The sequence below is a fragment of the Bos mutus genome, chromosome 14, assembly GCF_027580195.1.
Source record: "Bos mutus isolate GX-2022 chromosome 14, NWIPB_WYAK_1.1, whole genome shotgun sequence".
Taxonomy (NCBI): Eukaryota; Metazoa; Chordata; class Mammalia; order Artiodactyla; family Bovidae; genus Bos; species Bos mutus.
Genome location: NC_091630.1, coordinates 11878639 through 11895266, shown reverse-complemented (window position 1 = coordinate 11895266; position 16628 = coordinate 11878639). Strand labels below are relative to the sequence as shown.

Genomic DNA, 16628 nt, shown 5'->3' with positions numbered 1-16628 from the left:
ATCTCAGAGCTTGGAAAGGCAAACGGGGCTCTAGAAAGTGTGAGTCCACTTCTTTCGCTGCCGTGGTCCACTCCTGGACCCTGCCTGTTATCATCTTCATGATCGTGATGCCAAGAGACGTGACCTGGGGGATTTTCAGTGGAGGAGTAAGAGATTAACAGCACCTGCTTTGGAGGTGGACAAGCATGGGTTTGAACCCCAATTCTGTGACCAACTAGCTGTGTGGAGTGGGTTTCACCTCTCCAGTCTTTTGCTTCTCTGTCAAATGGAGGTGATGACACAGCTATTCAGTAGGGCATTTTGTCTTGCTGCTTACCTTTTTGAGCACTTATTATGTGCTAGGCATTCAGAGGTTCTATATGTATTATCTCTGCAAATCCAAACAGGAAACATAAAATAGCTTCCATTTTTATTATGTCCAATGGACAGAGGATGAACCTGAGACTTTAAAAAATCAGGTAACTTATTTCAATTCACCCAGGTAATAAGTGGCAAGCCTAGGATTCATACTGAGGCCACTTGACTCCAAAGTTCAGGCTCTTAACAACTATTCTGATTGATTAAGAATTAATTAAAATGATACATGTGAAGTGCCTGTCACATTGTAGGTACTCAATACATAGGAGCTATTTATCTGTCTCATTACTAACAACTATAATGATAGTTACAGTTATTAAATATATTGGATGTGGGTGGGAGAATCTGTTTTAGAATCCCATCAGTCGCTCTCTGAGACGCTGTTTCTTGGTATAACGGATATCAGTCTACAAGTGTGACTGATGTCAAAGCAACTGCAACCTACTCATCAACGGGAAAAACATGCTTGGTAAGTATTGATGTAAACGATGACTTGTGTCCATTCTGAAACCAGAGGCAGGTTTGCTTGTTGATAATTGTCCTTGATGACAATGGACATTCTCATTGTTTCCTTCCCCTATTTCCTTCTTAGTATGGAAACCTAACTTTCCCTGAAGACACAGCTGTGGGATCTGTCATCTTAACCATCCAGGCCACAGATGCTGATGAACCACATACTGGGAGTTCCAAAATCCTGTATCGAATCACACAGGGAGACAGTGAGGGATGTTTGGAGATTGAAACAGATCCCCAAACCAATACTGGATACGTCAAGCTTAAAAAGGTAAATCGCCCATTGAATGGAATTTGTCTTTTTCATAGATTAGTTTCCTTAGGACCATTCAGGGACCTATAAGCAGAGGTGATGAATTGGCGGTGACCTCTCAGGCACGTGATGGACTCCTGGAACCCCCGCAGTCATTCCTGTCCTCGTGAAAGACAGAGGCCGGGATTCTTGCTCTGAGTCTGTCACTAGCTGACCAAGTAACCTTTGCAGAGGGAGGTAGTATTTTCATAAATATTATAGAATGAATCATTTTTAGTATCAGTATGTCCCATGCAATAATTGGGAAATGCTTTTACTAAAAAAATCACTTACTGTTTATCTGAAATCCAAATTTAACCAGGCATTCTTTATTTTTATTTACTAAATCTTGGGCAAGGTAGTGCTCAGGGCTTTATTTTTCCCTTTGCAGGTGTGGGATATTAGACTAGATGAAGCCCATGAACCCTTTAGGATGTAGGCTGTTTATTCAAGTGGACCAGCCATAGGTTCCTCTTTTTAATAATGACTGGAGGGTGGTAGGTCTCCTTTAATAGGCAAGTTATAATAAACACATGTATTCTCTCATACCTTCTTCCCTGCCCACTCCTTACATTCATCTTTTACGGTGCTGCTAAGTCCACTGGCTCTTGCTTCGTCTCTCCCTTTGTAAGGACTGGGTAGCCTGGAAGCCAAAATCTTGATTACCCTGATACTTGCTTCTTTATACAGGGTCTTCCCATTCTTCACTCAATCTACTCCTATCCCCTACTGTATACACCTGAAGTTTGGCCCTTTCCTCCCTGGTTGCCTCATGTATGCATGTAAACTGGGTATCGGATGACTCAACAGGAAGCGGTACTCAATGTCGTCCAATGTCTTTAGAACGAAAAGAGATCAGAGTCACAGCAATAGAGACTCTGCAGACATGGTTGAATGCGGAAAGTCTGTAGTACAGTGTGTGGGAGGCTGCATCAGAAAGCTCTGAAGGAAAGTTTTGACCCAGAATAAAGGTAGAAACTGAAAATGAAGACGAAAGAAAATAATTTTACAGAAAATGGATAGAAGCATAGGGGGAAAAAGTGCTGGTGCTGAAGGAAACCCTGGAGCAGAATCTCAGAATTCTGGTATCGTTCTGACCACACACCCCGCCTCTGACAAAGGGCCTCACTGGGCTTCAGCTGCAAGGTTTGTGCGTGGACCTACTTAAGCAGCAGTATTTTGTGTGAGTCTGACCTTTGAAAAAGGTGCCGTTACATCTTCCCCCTCTATTCATGGCTGCCTATATGGACACAAAGAACCCAGAAGGAAAGGTCAGGGCCCCGAGTTTGCAGTGGGTGGTCCAGGCGGCAGGCCTGGTCCTGGGGCAGGAGGCGGGGGCAGATAGCTTCCATCCTTCCCCAGAACCAGCACCCTCTAGGTGTCTAAGAGAAGATAAAAGCTCGTCCATCTCAGTATGAATGTCGGTAACTTTTCATGGTGGCCTGTTGTGAACTAATGTAAGTTAATTTGACCATCTGTGGCTAACGGGCAACTATAGGGAAAAGCTGGTAACCTTGATGATCAGCAGTAGGTGAAGGCTCTAATTTTCTTCCCACACCTTCCTTAACATAAGAGGGTGTGTTCCAGTACAGCGGGCCTCTGGCCAAAATCTTGGTCACATCCTTATTTTGTTTGTGGTTATATGCCAAGTGTCCAGAATATTTGCACATAGTGGAGGTTCAATAAATCTTGGTTGCCTGAATACATAGTTGAATTCTGTCCCATGTGCAATTAATAACAAGCAGGTTTGAAAACCAGCATTCAACTTGTGCTTTAGGCTTTAGGTTTGTGCTGGCCTGGCTCTCTGTCCCTCAGGCGCTGTAATCACAGTAGTCTAGTGACAGGATTCATCTGACTGTCCGCAGAAAAGGTGACGATAGACCAGAACTGGAGTCCTGGAACTCTGAAGGGTGTAAGCTGCTGGACCAGCCAGATGCTACGTTCTTCTTCAAGAATGTATTTTTCCACCAAATTGCATGTCTTGAATACCACTGATATCACAAAAACCTCTTTGCAAGATCACTTTGCTAATTAACAAGCCTTCTAGTGTAGCTTGAGACAGTGCTAGCTCAGAGCCTGTACCAGCTGCCTCTGGGGTGTGGCTCTGATTGGGGTCTTTCAAATGCTAAGTGCCAGCCAGCCCAGAGGTGTGGATCCCTGACCAGGATGCACTGATGTCAGCCAACCGCCCCTCGGGTGTGTGTCCTTGCCATGACAGGTGTGTTCATGCAGTTTTCAGGTTTTTAAACTTAGACTCTATTATGTGGTTTCTCTGGTGGCTCAGTGGTAAAGAACCTGCCTGCAATGCAGGAGATACAGGAGGCATGGGTTCGATTCCTGGGTCAGGAAGATCCCCTAGAGGAGGGTATGGCATCCCACTACAGCATTCTTGCCTGGAGAATCCCATGGACAGGGGAGCCTGGTGGGCTACACGTCCACAGGGTCACAAAGAGTCAGACACGACAGAAGCGACTGAGCACGCACGCATGTGGTTTCTCACGCATAGCTTAGTTAACCTTACTTCTAACTCCCTCCTCATTAATGGCTTCAGAACCATTGTATTGGTCATTTAAAAAAAAAAATTTAATCCCAATGTTAAACTATCACGATCCTATCAGCACCTGTTCACCTGAATTAAATGTGCAAATGAAAGTGAAAGTCGCTCAGTGGAGTCCGACTCTTCGCGACCCCATGGACTATACAGTCCATGGAATTCTCCAGACCAGAATACTGGAGTGGGTAGACTTTCCATTCTCCAGGAGGTCTTCCCAACCCAGGGATCGAACCCAGATCTCCCCCATTGCAGGCAGATTCTTCACCAGCTGAGCCACAAGGGAAGCCCAACAACACTGGAGTGGGTAGCCTATCCCTTCTCCAGGGGATCTTCCGGACCCAGGAACCGAACTGGGGTCTCCTGCATTGCAGGTGGATTCTTTACCAACTGAGCTATGAGGGAAGCTTTAAATGTGCAAATGGCAACAGGTAAAATTCACCGAGGAGCGCACACTCCATAACTGAAGCCCCTTTCGCTTCATGAAGCACTTCTGCACATACTCCTTTGCCTCTCAAGCTGATCCCGAGGGAGGCATAAACAGTCCCATCATCCAGCTGAGGTTCAGGCTCATGAGTTACAGTCAGCCGCTCTGCTAGATGAAGGAGCTGGGAACTTGACCCCTGGCTTCTGACTCCTTTCAGGAAAGGACTGCTGTGGCAGCCTGGGATTGCCATGTACTAGCTCTGCGACCTTGACACAAATGTTGTAACCTCTCAGACCTCAGTTTTCTGATCTGAAAACCTAAATTGGTAGAACCTTCTTGATGAGGATCCTGGAGGATTCAGTGCAAAAATACACACATAGCTTTTAAGACGTGTGAGGGCAGAAGCTAGGACTCTGGCTGTGGACAGATGAGACGTTTTCTCTTCTTGCCAAGGGTACCAGACTTGCCCGATCCCAGAGTGCCCTCTGGGGACAGCTGACTCTGGCTCTCTGGCGGGGGGCCTGGAAATCAGTCTTTTTAGCAAGTGCCCTGCAAAGGCTTTCTCCTCTACTCTTGAGTAATGACTGCACTTCAGGGTGGATACCAGGTGTGTGGGCTTTCCATCCATCGATTCTCCAATGCCAGCCTGGTGTCCTACAATGTAACTCAATTATGACACTTGTCTGTTGGGAGACAGCATCCGACCCCCCCAGGTTAAGGGCTCAGTCCCACTCTCCCACCCCACTTCAGAAGCCAGTAGCAAGTCCCAGGTTGTCCCCTGTTCTTCTGACTGACTGGCTATACATCAGAGGTTCATGACTCCCTCCTTAAGTTCCAACATTTGCTAGAACAGCTCACAGAGCGCACGGAAACGTATTTACCAATGTATCACGTAATAAAGGATATGATGAAGGATCCAGCGGAGCAGCCAGATGAAGAGATAGATGGGGTGAGGCCTGGGAGGACCCCGAGAGCAGGAGCTTCTGTCTCATGGAGTTGAGCTGTGTGTCACTTCCCCAGCTCGTGGATGTGCTCACTAACCCAGAAGCTCTCTGAATGCCTTACTCTGGGGGTGTTTATTGAGGCTTCATCAGGTAGACATGATTGATCATGAACTCAGTCTCCGGCCCCTGTCCCCTTCCTGGGAGGTGGAAGGGGTTGTGCTGAAAATCCCAAGCTTCTAACCATGCCTTGGTCTTGGTCTGGTAACCTGTTCCTGTCCTGGTTACCAGGAGCCACCAAGAGTCACCTCATTAGAACAAAAGGTGTCCCTATCACCCAGGAAATTGCAAGGGATTTAGGAGCTCAGTGTCAGGAACCAGAGGAAAAGACCAAGATATACTTTTTCTATGAATTCATATGCCGAAAGTGATGCTTGGGAATAAACACATTTTAGAACTGCTGTCCTCCCTGTCTTTATCGCCACCCTGAGCTCTGGCCTATTGAGTGATAGATCAGCATATTCTTGAGACCAAGCAGGTATCAGGAGCCAGGAAGGCTATTTCTCTGAGCCCTGCCAGACTCATCAATAACTCTCCTGAAATTGAAATTCAGAGGTTTGTTTTGGCTTTAATGTTTTTTTTGATACAAATTTTGTCACTTCTTCATTATGGCTGGTCCTTTTGAATTCTCAGTACATGATGTATTTTTTTTTTTTTTTAGAAAGGTGTTCACATTTTTAAATGTTTTGAAAAAGTGAAAAGACTATTTTATTATTTTTTTTCTTCTAATTGCAAAGTTTTACAGGTCTGTCTTCATAATTAGTATCTATGAATAGAAATTAAAGAGAGGTGGGTTGGGTTCATTTCAAGGATTAATGCATTCTACATGATATAATGTATATGAAAAGTGGAAAGCACAGCAAATGTAGATTCTCTTAACAGCAGATGGTGGCATACATGTTGGGATATGATCTTTTTTTTTTTTTTTTTTATTTTTCAGCACTTTATTTATTTATTTTTTATTTGATAAATTTAACGCCTTTTATTGCCATACCTCATTTTACTGTGCTTTGCTTTAGTGAGCTTTATAGATACATGTTTTTTTTTTTTCCTTGTTAATTTTCTGTTTAGTTGATCTATCCATAGGTGTGAGTGGGGTATTAAAGTCTCCCACTATTATTGTGTTATTGTTAATTTCTCCTTTCATACTTGTTAGGATTTGTCACATGATGTATTTTTAAGCAGCTAGAATATCATGTGGAAAGCTAATGTGTATTTTTTTCTCATCACTGATTATTGATGAAAATGTTAAATGTCCCCGGTCTCAGCTCCTTTCCTTCAGCACTGTATCTCTGCTTCCAGGTTGAATCTAAATCATGGGGTTGACCTTTCAAGCAGCCATGTACAGAAGAGGGATTGTGGCATAAGTGGGTGTTTTCTGCCTACCTGATGAGTAAGGTCATGAGGGTCTCTTGACTTGACTCTGCAAGCATAGCCCTGTGTAGTGAAAGACAGGGCACATGGTTTGACAAAGCTTGTTCTTGATTAAACTCTGCTGGTTATCACTTGCTAATTTTAGTATCTTCCATTTCTAATTTTTTTCCTGGAAAATGTGGTTCTGTGTGTTTTCCTGGTGTGAAAGTTAAGCGGACTGACTGATAGCAAGCTGTTACTTCCATTCAGTAAGGGTTGAAGGAACACTGACACCGTCTCCTAACGGGCCTCCCTGCCCTGGTCAGATTGGCTCAAATCCACCCCTCCCCTAGCGGCTCCCAGAGTTAACTTCCTCCAGTACAAGTCCCACCTTGTCAGTCTTGTGCTCGCCGCCTCTCTCTGTTCATCAAGGATCAGGTCCCAGCTTCCTAGCTTGACGTGTACCATCTTCTCCATCACCTCTCTCTTCTCTCAGGTCACACATTCTGTCCTGCTAACTCCCGCTGCTCCTTATTTGCAGGTACACCATTTCATTTCTGTATCCCTCACCTCTGTATCCCTCACCTCTGGTTTCTTATCTCTCACCTCACCTCACCCTCACCTTTCCGTGAAAGGATCGGAAAGCCAGGGAGGGGACTTAGGACCTGTTTGATGTAAGGATGAGGTGTGTGTCCTCTGCCCGAGCCCACAGAGTGCTGTGCTGCTTGTCTGAGCTTGGTCTTGGCTTGACCCACAAGGAACAGATTGACGCATCCTTGGTCCACATGGCGGGCTTGCTCTGGGGGCTGTTGGCTTCCTGCTCCATCTACCAGACTTTTAGTTTGATGGCCCTGCCCTCCTCCCCTGAGATGATGGGTGGATCCCTGGGAGTCAGACGCTCCAGGGTGCACACATCTCTTCCCAACTCCCCTGGGTGGGAAGCCCTATCCCACCATGAGATCTTGACCAAGAGGTCATCATGGGGTCATACCCTGTAGGCACTGGATGCTTATTTCTATGAAAATCCTCTCTTTTTACATCTCAGCTGGATTACAAAATTTTATACCCTGCATTTTAACAAGAGCCAATTCATTCTCAGATGACCTTGAGTCTTTACACATAATTCTTTCTCTTTCATATGAGGAAATTTTCTGTCTTACTTCCTTTTGAACTAGCAATTGGGTTGCGGATATTGTGTGTGTTTGTGTGTTCATGGAGGAGAGAGTTTCTAAAGAGTGAAGATTTTCTCCAGAATCTCTTTCCCACTGGAGCCTGCAAGGGCTTGAGAAGGACCAAGACCTTCTCATTTTTGTATTTCCTGATGGGTATACTATGCACACTGTCAGGGAAGTGATGAGAAGCAAAGAATGCAATACAGTTCCTCTTCTCAGACAGCTCATGGTCAGTAAGGATCTGGAATAGAGAAGCAAACAATTAGGATCCTGAGTTAAGTCCTATAAGATTACAGAAGGCATGGAGCTCATCTATTTGGGGATACAGAGTGGGATTTGGGGAAGATGGTATGCAGAGAACAGCACTGAGCCAACTTTGGACTGATGGGGAGAATTTTTTCAGATGTTGAGGGAAGAGAAGGCTGAGCGAATGCAGTCATGTGTCAGCTTTTCCTCTTTATGAAAGGAAAATACCATTTTTGTTTAACTGATGAGAAACTGATATAAACTAAAGTTAAAGAACTGACAGCTCCCCAAGAGATCCTGGGTCCTCCAGGCCTGGAAGAGTGAATAAAACAGGGCAGTTCCCAGAATCTATAATGTGCTTTTTGAGCTTTTCTCTGGTTCCTTCATCTTTTTGAGGTCATGGATACCTTCGAGACTCTGACAAAAGCTACATAACCTCTCCTGATGAAAAAATTCATGTATGCACAAACATCAAAAATTCAATGGAGTAAGTTTAAGGATCAAATTGGCTTTATTAAATAATTCATAAATCGTCATTCCATTTAGCAAATAGAAAGGAGCTCCACCAAGCTGTAGCAAAGGAAAGATTTTTAAAGGTAGAATGGGAGTGGAAAAAGGAAACTATTGGCAAAGAATGTCTTGTTTCAGACAAGGTTGCCCTCCTAAAAGGAACAAAAGGGCCTACTAGGTTGATTACCTCACTAGGGCCGACCAGATTCAAGACTGACTGGTTAAAGTTGCATTCCTGGGGCAGGGATTGAGAATGCAATAAGTCAGGTATTAAGTTTTGTTGCTGACATGGGGTTTAGCACAAGTGATTCCATTTTGGGCCTGTTGTTTCTTTAAAGTGTGTACATGCTCAGTTGTGTCTGACTTTTTGCAACCCCAAAGAGCCCAACTCTTTGTGGACTGTAGCCCGCGAGGCTTCTCTGTCCATGAGATTCTCCTGGCAAGAATACAGGAATGGGTTGCCATTTCCTTCTCCAGGGGATCTTCCCAAGCCAGGGATCGAACTCACGTCTCCTGCGTCTCCTGCACCGCAGGTGGATGCTTTACTGATGAGCCACTGGCGAAGCCCTTTAACAGTTTCCCCATTTTGATCAGATTCTCACTTATCTGAGAAATGTGATAAAAACTTGAAGCATTAAATGCCACTATCAGATACTGCTCTTTAGTTCTTTCTTCTGTTGATCTTCTGTGTGATATTCACAGGTCATAATGGTTTTTTTTTTTTTTTCTACTTAATCCCTGTGATATTCACAGGTGTCAACTGCAGGTTTAGAGTTTTTAAGTTGGTCATTCTTTCTGTCCCCTTTCTGATGTTCTTAGTCTTAGTGAGACTTGGTAGTGAGTGGTTGTGAGCATGTATTTAAAGCTTTTGAGAGAATGCAGCACATGAGAGAGAGTACTCTGATTCTAACAAGCAGGATAATTCCTTGTGTTTGGAGTGTACCTTTGAGCCATGGCCCCCAAGACCCAAACCAATCAAATGCAAATAATTCAAAGAAAGACTCCATGGCAGGAGTCACCCTTTGAAGGCAAGTGGCTTGTTCAGTGATCTGATGATCCTGAATTTCTGCTGCCCCAAAAGTGTTCTCCAGGTACGGCAGGTGGTGTTGGCTACAGCATAGACATCTCCTTGCTCACCTGAAAGAGAATCAAGGGCTATCTTATATCAAGAACAACTTTGGCCAGAAAGTCTTAAGATTTTTGTTGGGCAGCTATTGCTCTAACAGTGAATTTTTCAATATTTTCAAGAATTAAGGAAAGGTTCCTAATCATATTCTGGTTTACATGCACTCTTAACCAAGGAGGGCTTCCCTGGTGGCTCAGACGGTAAAGAATCCACCAGCAAATCAGGAGACCTGGGTTCGATCCCTGGGTTGGGAAGATCCCCTGAAGAAGGGAAAGGCAACCCACTCCAGTATTCTGGCCTGGAGCATTCCATGGACTGTATAGTCCACGGGGTCTCAAAGGGTCAGACACGACTAAGCAAAATTCACTTCACTTCACTTAAGGAGAATGGACCGGCTAAAGAAAGGGAATCCTGAGTCATGAATACCTCTTGACAATTCCTTTCTAACTCATTTACTGATGTAAATCCAGGGAGTTCAACCAATGAGGTGTCTCAGTTGGTTTGTGAACACTCAGGGGCGCAGTTAGATAACCTAGGAGACGTTGCCTGATGACGATGTACCAGCCGTCTAGGTACATACAGAGAATGATAACCATCACAGACAAAGATAAATGCTGTCAGGACACAAATCGCTTCCATCGAGGCAGCACTGTTAGTGGGTTCACTTGTAGGGATAGTTAGTTGCATATGCCTGTTCAAGTTAGATGTCAGTTAGGTTTTCTCCCAGCCCCAAATCCTAGTTGTTTTAAATTTCAGAGGCTGCCTCCCTTAGCGACAGTCTGGGAGATACAGATGGTGGTTTACCTTTCCAGGCCAATGCCAGAGTGAAGGAAAGGGAAGGGAAAAAAAGAGAGTTTCATGTTCAGCTGAAATATGAAGTGTTGATCTGATGTCCTGGAAGGGAGCATCTGCCGCACTGTCAGCTGCCTCTCTTCCTAGTCAATCTGATTTGGAGATTCAGTATTTTTATAAAACCAGATGTCCGGTGGACCCCTCTTCAGCTGTGAGATGTGTATCTAAGGTTTAAGACTCTAAAGTTTGGCTGCCGTGTGGGGAGTAAGGAGGACCGGGCAGATCCCTTCCAAGGAGGTTCAAGGGCAGTCTTTGTTCTCACCGATTCCAATTCAGAAAGGTGGGAGACAACTGAAACATTAGCTTGGAGAGTTGTAGCCGGATATTTGAGGAAACTAGAAGAATTCAGGATCCAGTCCAGTTTATGGGTATATGTGTGCATGCCAAGTCGCTTCAGTCACGTCTGACTTTTTGCAACCCTATGGACTATACCTCGCCAGGCTCCTCTGTCCATGGGATTCTCCAAGCAAGAGTCCTAGAGTGGGTTGTCATGCCCTCCTCCAGGGGATCTTCCTGACACAGGGATCAACCCTCATTTTTTGTCTCCTGCATTGACAGTCGGGTTCTTTACCACTAGCGCCACCTGGGAAGCCGAGTCTAATGCGCTGTGCTGTGCTTAGTCACTACTCAGTCATGTTCGATTCTTTGTGATCCCATGGACTATAGCCTGCCAGGCTCCTCTGTCCATGGGGAATGTAAAGGTTCAAATAGAATTTTTCTCTCTACAATTATTCCTGCTTTTTAAAAAATTCTTTATAAGGATAACCCCAGTAAAATAATTTTTTTTGCATTAAATTTGGCTTGATTATTTACATAAGCACAGCAAGAATAGTGATTGACCATGTAAGCTCATCGGAGAAGGCAATGGCAATCCACTCCAGTACTCTTGCCTGGAAAATCCCATGGATGGAGGAGCCTGGTAGGCTGCAGTCCATGGGTCGCTAAAAGTCAGATATGACTGAGCGACTTCACTTTTACTTTTCACTTTCATGCATTGGAGAAGGAAATGGCAACCCACTCCAGTGTTCTTGCCTGGAGAATCCCAGGGACGGGGGAGCCTGGTGGGCTGCCGTCTATGGGGTCGCACAGAGTCGGACACGACTGAAGTGACTTAGCATAGCATAGCATGTAAGCTCATGCTGGAATCTTCAAAGCAAAGTACTCTCTGAGTCTATGCACATCTCTCTCAAATGTGACAATCCAGTCCAAGCCTGAGCAATGTAATCAATGTTTCCAAATGTGTTCCATTATGAGGAGAACAGATTCTTATTGAACATATGTGAATGACTACCTATATTGCCATGAAAAGAATATATTGAGAGTTTCTGAATTCTGGAAAGATCACCTAGAAAAAAAATGTCATTTTTGTTTAAAAAGGTATGATTTATCGATTGCTGTAAGTCATAGATTACTTAAAAGAAAACATTTCTTTAAATCTGGAAAAACAAAACATTAAGAAATATGTACTGTATTAGAACAGAAAGTCATACAAATTATAATCAACCTCCTCAGTTTATTTAGTTCAATGTAATTAATACTGGCTCTATTTTAATCTAGTTTTTCTGTTATTCTGGAATTCTTATCCAGTTTAGTTTTATGATTTTAAAATGATCAGATATTGTAGAATACCTGTCAGAGTCCTTTTTATGGATTTCTCTGAAGATGAAATAGTTTTGTAGGAACATTTCTGCAAAAGCATCAGAATAAAATAATTAACTATCTGTAAATGACAAAATCCTTAAAATGTCCATTATTAAATATCTGATAAGAATTCATTGTAATGGAATTAACAAGAAAATTTGGTAATTTTTGCAATGAGTAATGTTTAAGATAACTAGAATTATGACTGATAACATCATACCAGGAAATAATAGATTTCCAGGAATCTTGTATAATTTCTATAACCTTTACATACCTGTGTAAATATAGCATAAAGAAGGTTTGGACTTCCCTAGTGGTCCAATGGACATGGGTTCAATCCCTGCTCTGGGAAGATTCCACACGATACATCACAACCACGCACAACTGCTAAAGCCCACGCACTTTAGAGCCCATGGTTTGCGTGAGAAGCCTGAGGACCGCAACTAGAGAGTGGCCCCCGCTCGCTGCAACTAGAGAAAGCCTGTGTGCAATGAAGACCCAGCACAGCCAAAAATAAATACATTTTTTTTTTTTAAAAGAAAAAAGCCTGAACACTCAAATCATTAAAAAAAAAAAAAAAAGGCTTAGTATTACTTGTTTGACAAAGTTTTCCATGTAATTTAACATATCAAATAATCTTAATTAGTGGAACATCTCTCTTTTTATAAGGAGAAAGAAAATGTCTTTTCTGATTTTTCCAAAGTACCTCTGGAAAATCCCAAAATTATTTCCAGGTCAAAAAAACTTCACTTAGAATTTGATTTTGGGAAGTTCTGTCAAAAAATTCAAAAGATTTGGACACAACTAAAAAGGATCACAGATCATTATGAAACAATACTTAATTATCCAATTAATTATTTCAAGAGCAAATGCAGTAAGTTACGTACTTCTGAGCCAAATTTTGCTTTTCTAATGTTGAGACAACTCAGTTTACTTAAATAATCAAAGACATGATAATAAAGATATAAAGCACAAAAAATTATTTTAATAAAACACAAAGTCTTTGCTTTCTAAACAGATTTTTTAAAGATTAAAAAAAGCTTTTCAAATTTCTCATAAAGAGTAGATCTTTTTTATTAATAGATCTAATAAAATTTGTCCTTTTAGCAGATGAAAGAAAATTAAGTTTTAGCTTTATGTAAGAATATTTTAGTATTTAAACTTATTTTAAAACTCTTGAAATAACAATTAATTTTTTTAGCTAACTTGACCGCACAGGATTTCCTCTTTTTTCCTCTTTTTCTTTCTTTCATTCTTCTTTATTTTCTATGTCCATAGTTTTCCCTTAATTTTTCTCCTTCCTATTTTAAAATAACTAGAGAAAAAAACCACTTTTATTTCCCTCAACAAAATATATTGCCATACCTCATACCCTTTTTAACCAAAAAAAAAAAAAAAAAAGCCTCCCAAACAAAAAATACCTCCTATTTTCCTTGCATACACAATTATTTCTTATTGTTTTAAATTACATGAGTGACTGAGCTTGCACACGTTAGAATTCTTACACTTAGAAGCCTTAATTTATAGTGAACACTTGCTAAGCAATTATGAACTGTTACCCTAGCATTCTTTAGACTAGCAAATTTATGAATATATTTCATAATTTTTAGAAAAACATGCTTCCTCATAGTAAACATTTTTAATGTGGCACTAGCCATATATACTAATAGATCCAAATATCTTTAGTTCCTCTGCAAAAAGAAACCAAAGTGGGTAAAATTTATGTTCAGTAATTAATGTTTTAGTATTTTATCTTACTTAGAAGTGATCTAGATGTTCAGTGAACTTCTGTGGAGGGGAGCAGTAGGAATTACATGAGTCCTGTAGTCTTTTTTGGATACCTTTTATATCTCTAATTTTTTATCAGGCTTTTGCAATGAAATTATTTTGGAATTTTGAAGTCTTTTGGAGGCTTCTTCATGCCAATTAAAATAGGTATTCCTTGCTTTTAAGTGCTCTTCTTAAATGTTCTTGTCTAATTGGAACATTCCTCTTAATGGCCATTGTAATTCTCCTTATGGAGAAGGCAATGGCACCCCACTCCAGTACTCTTGCCTGGAAAATCCCATGGACAGAGGAGCCTGATGGGCTGCCGTCTATGGGGTCGCACAGAGTTGGACACGACTGAAGTGACTTAGCAGCAATTCCCCTGAAGACTGAAAGCAGTTTGCTAGGAAACTTAGCAGCGTTCGGAGTTCAGCCTCCATGTCTTTCTGCTCAGCCATGTTTGGGGCCCCAGTTTGATGGTAACCATACCAAGTTCTCACGCACAAAATTCTAGGTTGTCTTTAGTAAGGTTTTGGCCATTTTGAGGGGTAGGTATTTATAGTTTCTGAGATAGTTTTTAGATGTAAAATGAGCAAGTATGCTCTAGTTTATGCTAACCTCTCCCACCCGCCAAGAGTTTAAGTTCTTTTATTTTGAAATGCGAATCCTGAGGTTTCTGGGAAATCATTCTCCATACAATCTGGTTGCTGCCGTGTCCAGCTCTGCAAGCCCATGGACTGTAGCTGCTTCAGCCTCCTCTGTCCATGGGATTCTCCAGGCAAGAATACTGGAGTGGGTTCCCATTTCCTTCTCTAGGGGATCCCCTGGACCCAGGGATTGAACTTGCATCTCCTGCATTGGCAGGTGGAATTCTTTACCACTGAGCCACCAGGGAAGCCCCACACCATGTGGAAATCTCTGTATAAGCATTTCCCAGTGACTTCTGAGAACTGTCTTGAGAGAATCAATGAATTTCTGATGAATGAATGAATTATCCCAGGATTAAATAAATTGGAGGAGTGCTGTACTGATTCCCTCTTCTAGGAGAGTCAGAACACACATTAGCATATTCAAAGTCCTGGTAAGTCCCATAGCAAAAGCTTCTCCATGGCTCTGCTATCCAGAGAAAGAAGTTTTTGCTGACACTAGATTAAGAATGGATGCTCTGTCAGAGCGTTTTTTAGGGCGCCTTGGGGAGGGGGCGGATTTTAAGGGAGTTAATTATCCCCCAATTGATTTTCCTTCTTTTTCCCCCTGTACAGCCTCTTGATTTTGAAACAGTAGCCATTCATAATATTGTAGTCCAAGCAGAAAATCCTGAGCCTCTGGTGCCTGGTGTACAGTATAATGCCAGCTCTTCTACTACCTTCAGACTGACGGTGACAGATGTGAATGAGGCCCCGCAATTTTTCCAACAAGTATCTGAAGCAAAAGTCAGTGAGGCTGTGGCTAAAGGCACAAAAGTGGGCAACATGACTGCCAAGGATCCGGAAGGTCTGGACGTCAGGTAGAGAGGAGCTGTGCTGGGAAGCTTGGCTGGGTGCTGTAGTCACGGCCCATGGGAGGAGGAAGGGCTGGGGGGCAGGTGGGCAGAGAAGCTGGCCTGACTTGAGGGCTCTCCCCTAAAGGAGCAGCCAGGGATCTGAAGCTGTGTCCCAGTGTGCTTGGTGAATCTGCCCTTGGTTTCGGCAGGTGCCAGTCACCTTGGGGGCATCGGGGAGCATCCAGACTTGGGAGTGGGAAGCAGGTCAGATTCCAGCCCAGCCTGCCTACTTCAGGTCCCAGCTGGGGAGAGCTGGGGAGTCCAGGAGGTGGGGCTGGACCAGTCACAGGGTCAGGGTCCGGAGACAAGCTCCAGCTCCTGAGGCAGATGGGCGTTCTAGACAGCAAAATAAAGCAGAAACCTGACGGGGTGGACTCAGCCACCTGAGAGGGTGAAGGGAACCTTCTCCATGAGGAGCTCTTCAGAGCAGGTCCAGGGCAACAAGATTCACTCCGGAGCTCAGCCCTGGAAAGGTGAGTATGTGGGCTAAGACGGTTAGACAAGATGTGTAAGTATTTCCATTTTAGTAGTTCTCATTTGTTTTTCAGGGTGATAGAACCCACACAGATTTTCCTTAAATATATGCAACAATAATAAAAATTTCCAAGATAACAGATGTATGTGTATACATCCATGTCTGTATCAATACCTATAACCTTCTTAAGATCATCTCGTTAATAAGCCCAAGGACAGGACTTGATCCTGGATCTTTTGTTTCTATTGTATAACATCAGCCCTACTGTCCATGGCATGACAAATATTTTAGCATGGCTTAAAACCTATGCAAGTGATTATGAATGTTATGAATGACAATTCCTTAAGTGTCTCTAAATATTTGAGGGGAGTCTTGCCTTCCACTGAGTGATCCTTTTGGTACCTGGAATCAGTTTCAAGACGTTTTTCTGATTGTCGGAGTAAAGTTCCCACCTACTATTTTACACTGCAAGCATGTATCAACTTTCACAAAGACAGATAAGAGAAAGGAAAGAAGAGATGTGTTGTACTGGATGGTTAGTGTAGATACTACTGTGTACGTCAGAGTCACTAAGCCTGATGGGGCACAAAATGTTCCTAATTTTACAACAGTTTACTCTTTAACAAATGCTCCCATCTCCTTCATGAGAATGCCATGAGAAAGTCATTGGTCAAGGGCAAGTGAGTAAAAATTTGAGTTTATGAGTGGAGAAAACAAAGTTATTTAAGAACATTCCTCAGATGTTCATTCTTTCATCTGAGGAAATGATGTGATGTATGTACTATTAAGTTAAAATCAGGAA

General features: G+C 42.7%; 1 protein-coding gene across 1 annotated transcript in view; it reads left to right on the top strand.

The window, feature by feature from the left end:
- The window catches only part of CDH17 (cadherin 17), an 88497-nt gene that overhangs the window by 58050 nt on the left and 13819 nt on the right, over positions 1-16628 (top strand). Inside the window, 2 exon segments of the mRNA XM_070382818.1 lie at positions 950-1141; positions 15071-15315. Coding sequence (XP_070238919.1) covers positions 950-1141; positions 15071-15315 — 437 coding nt within the window.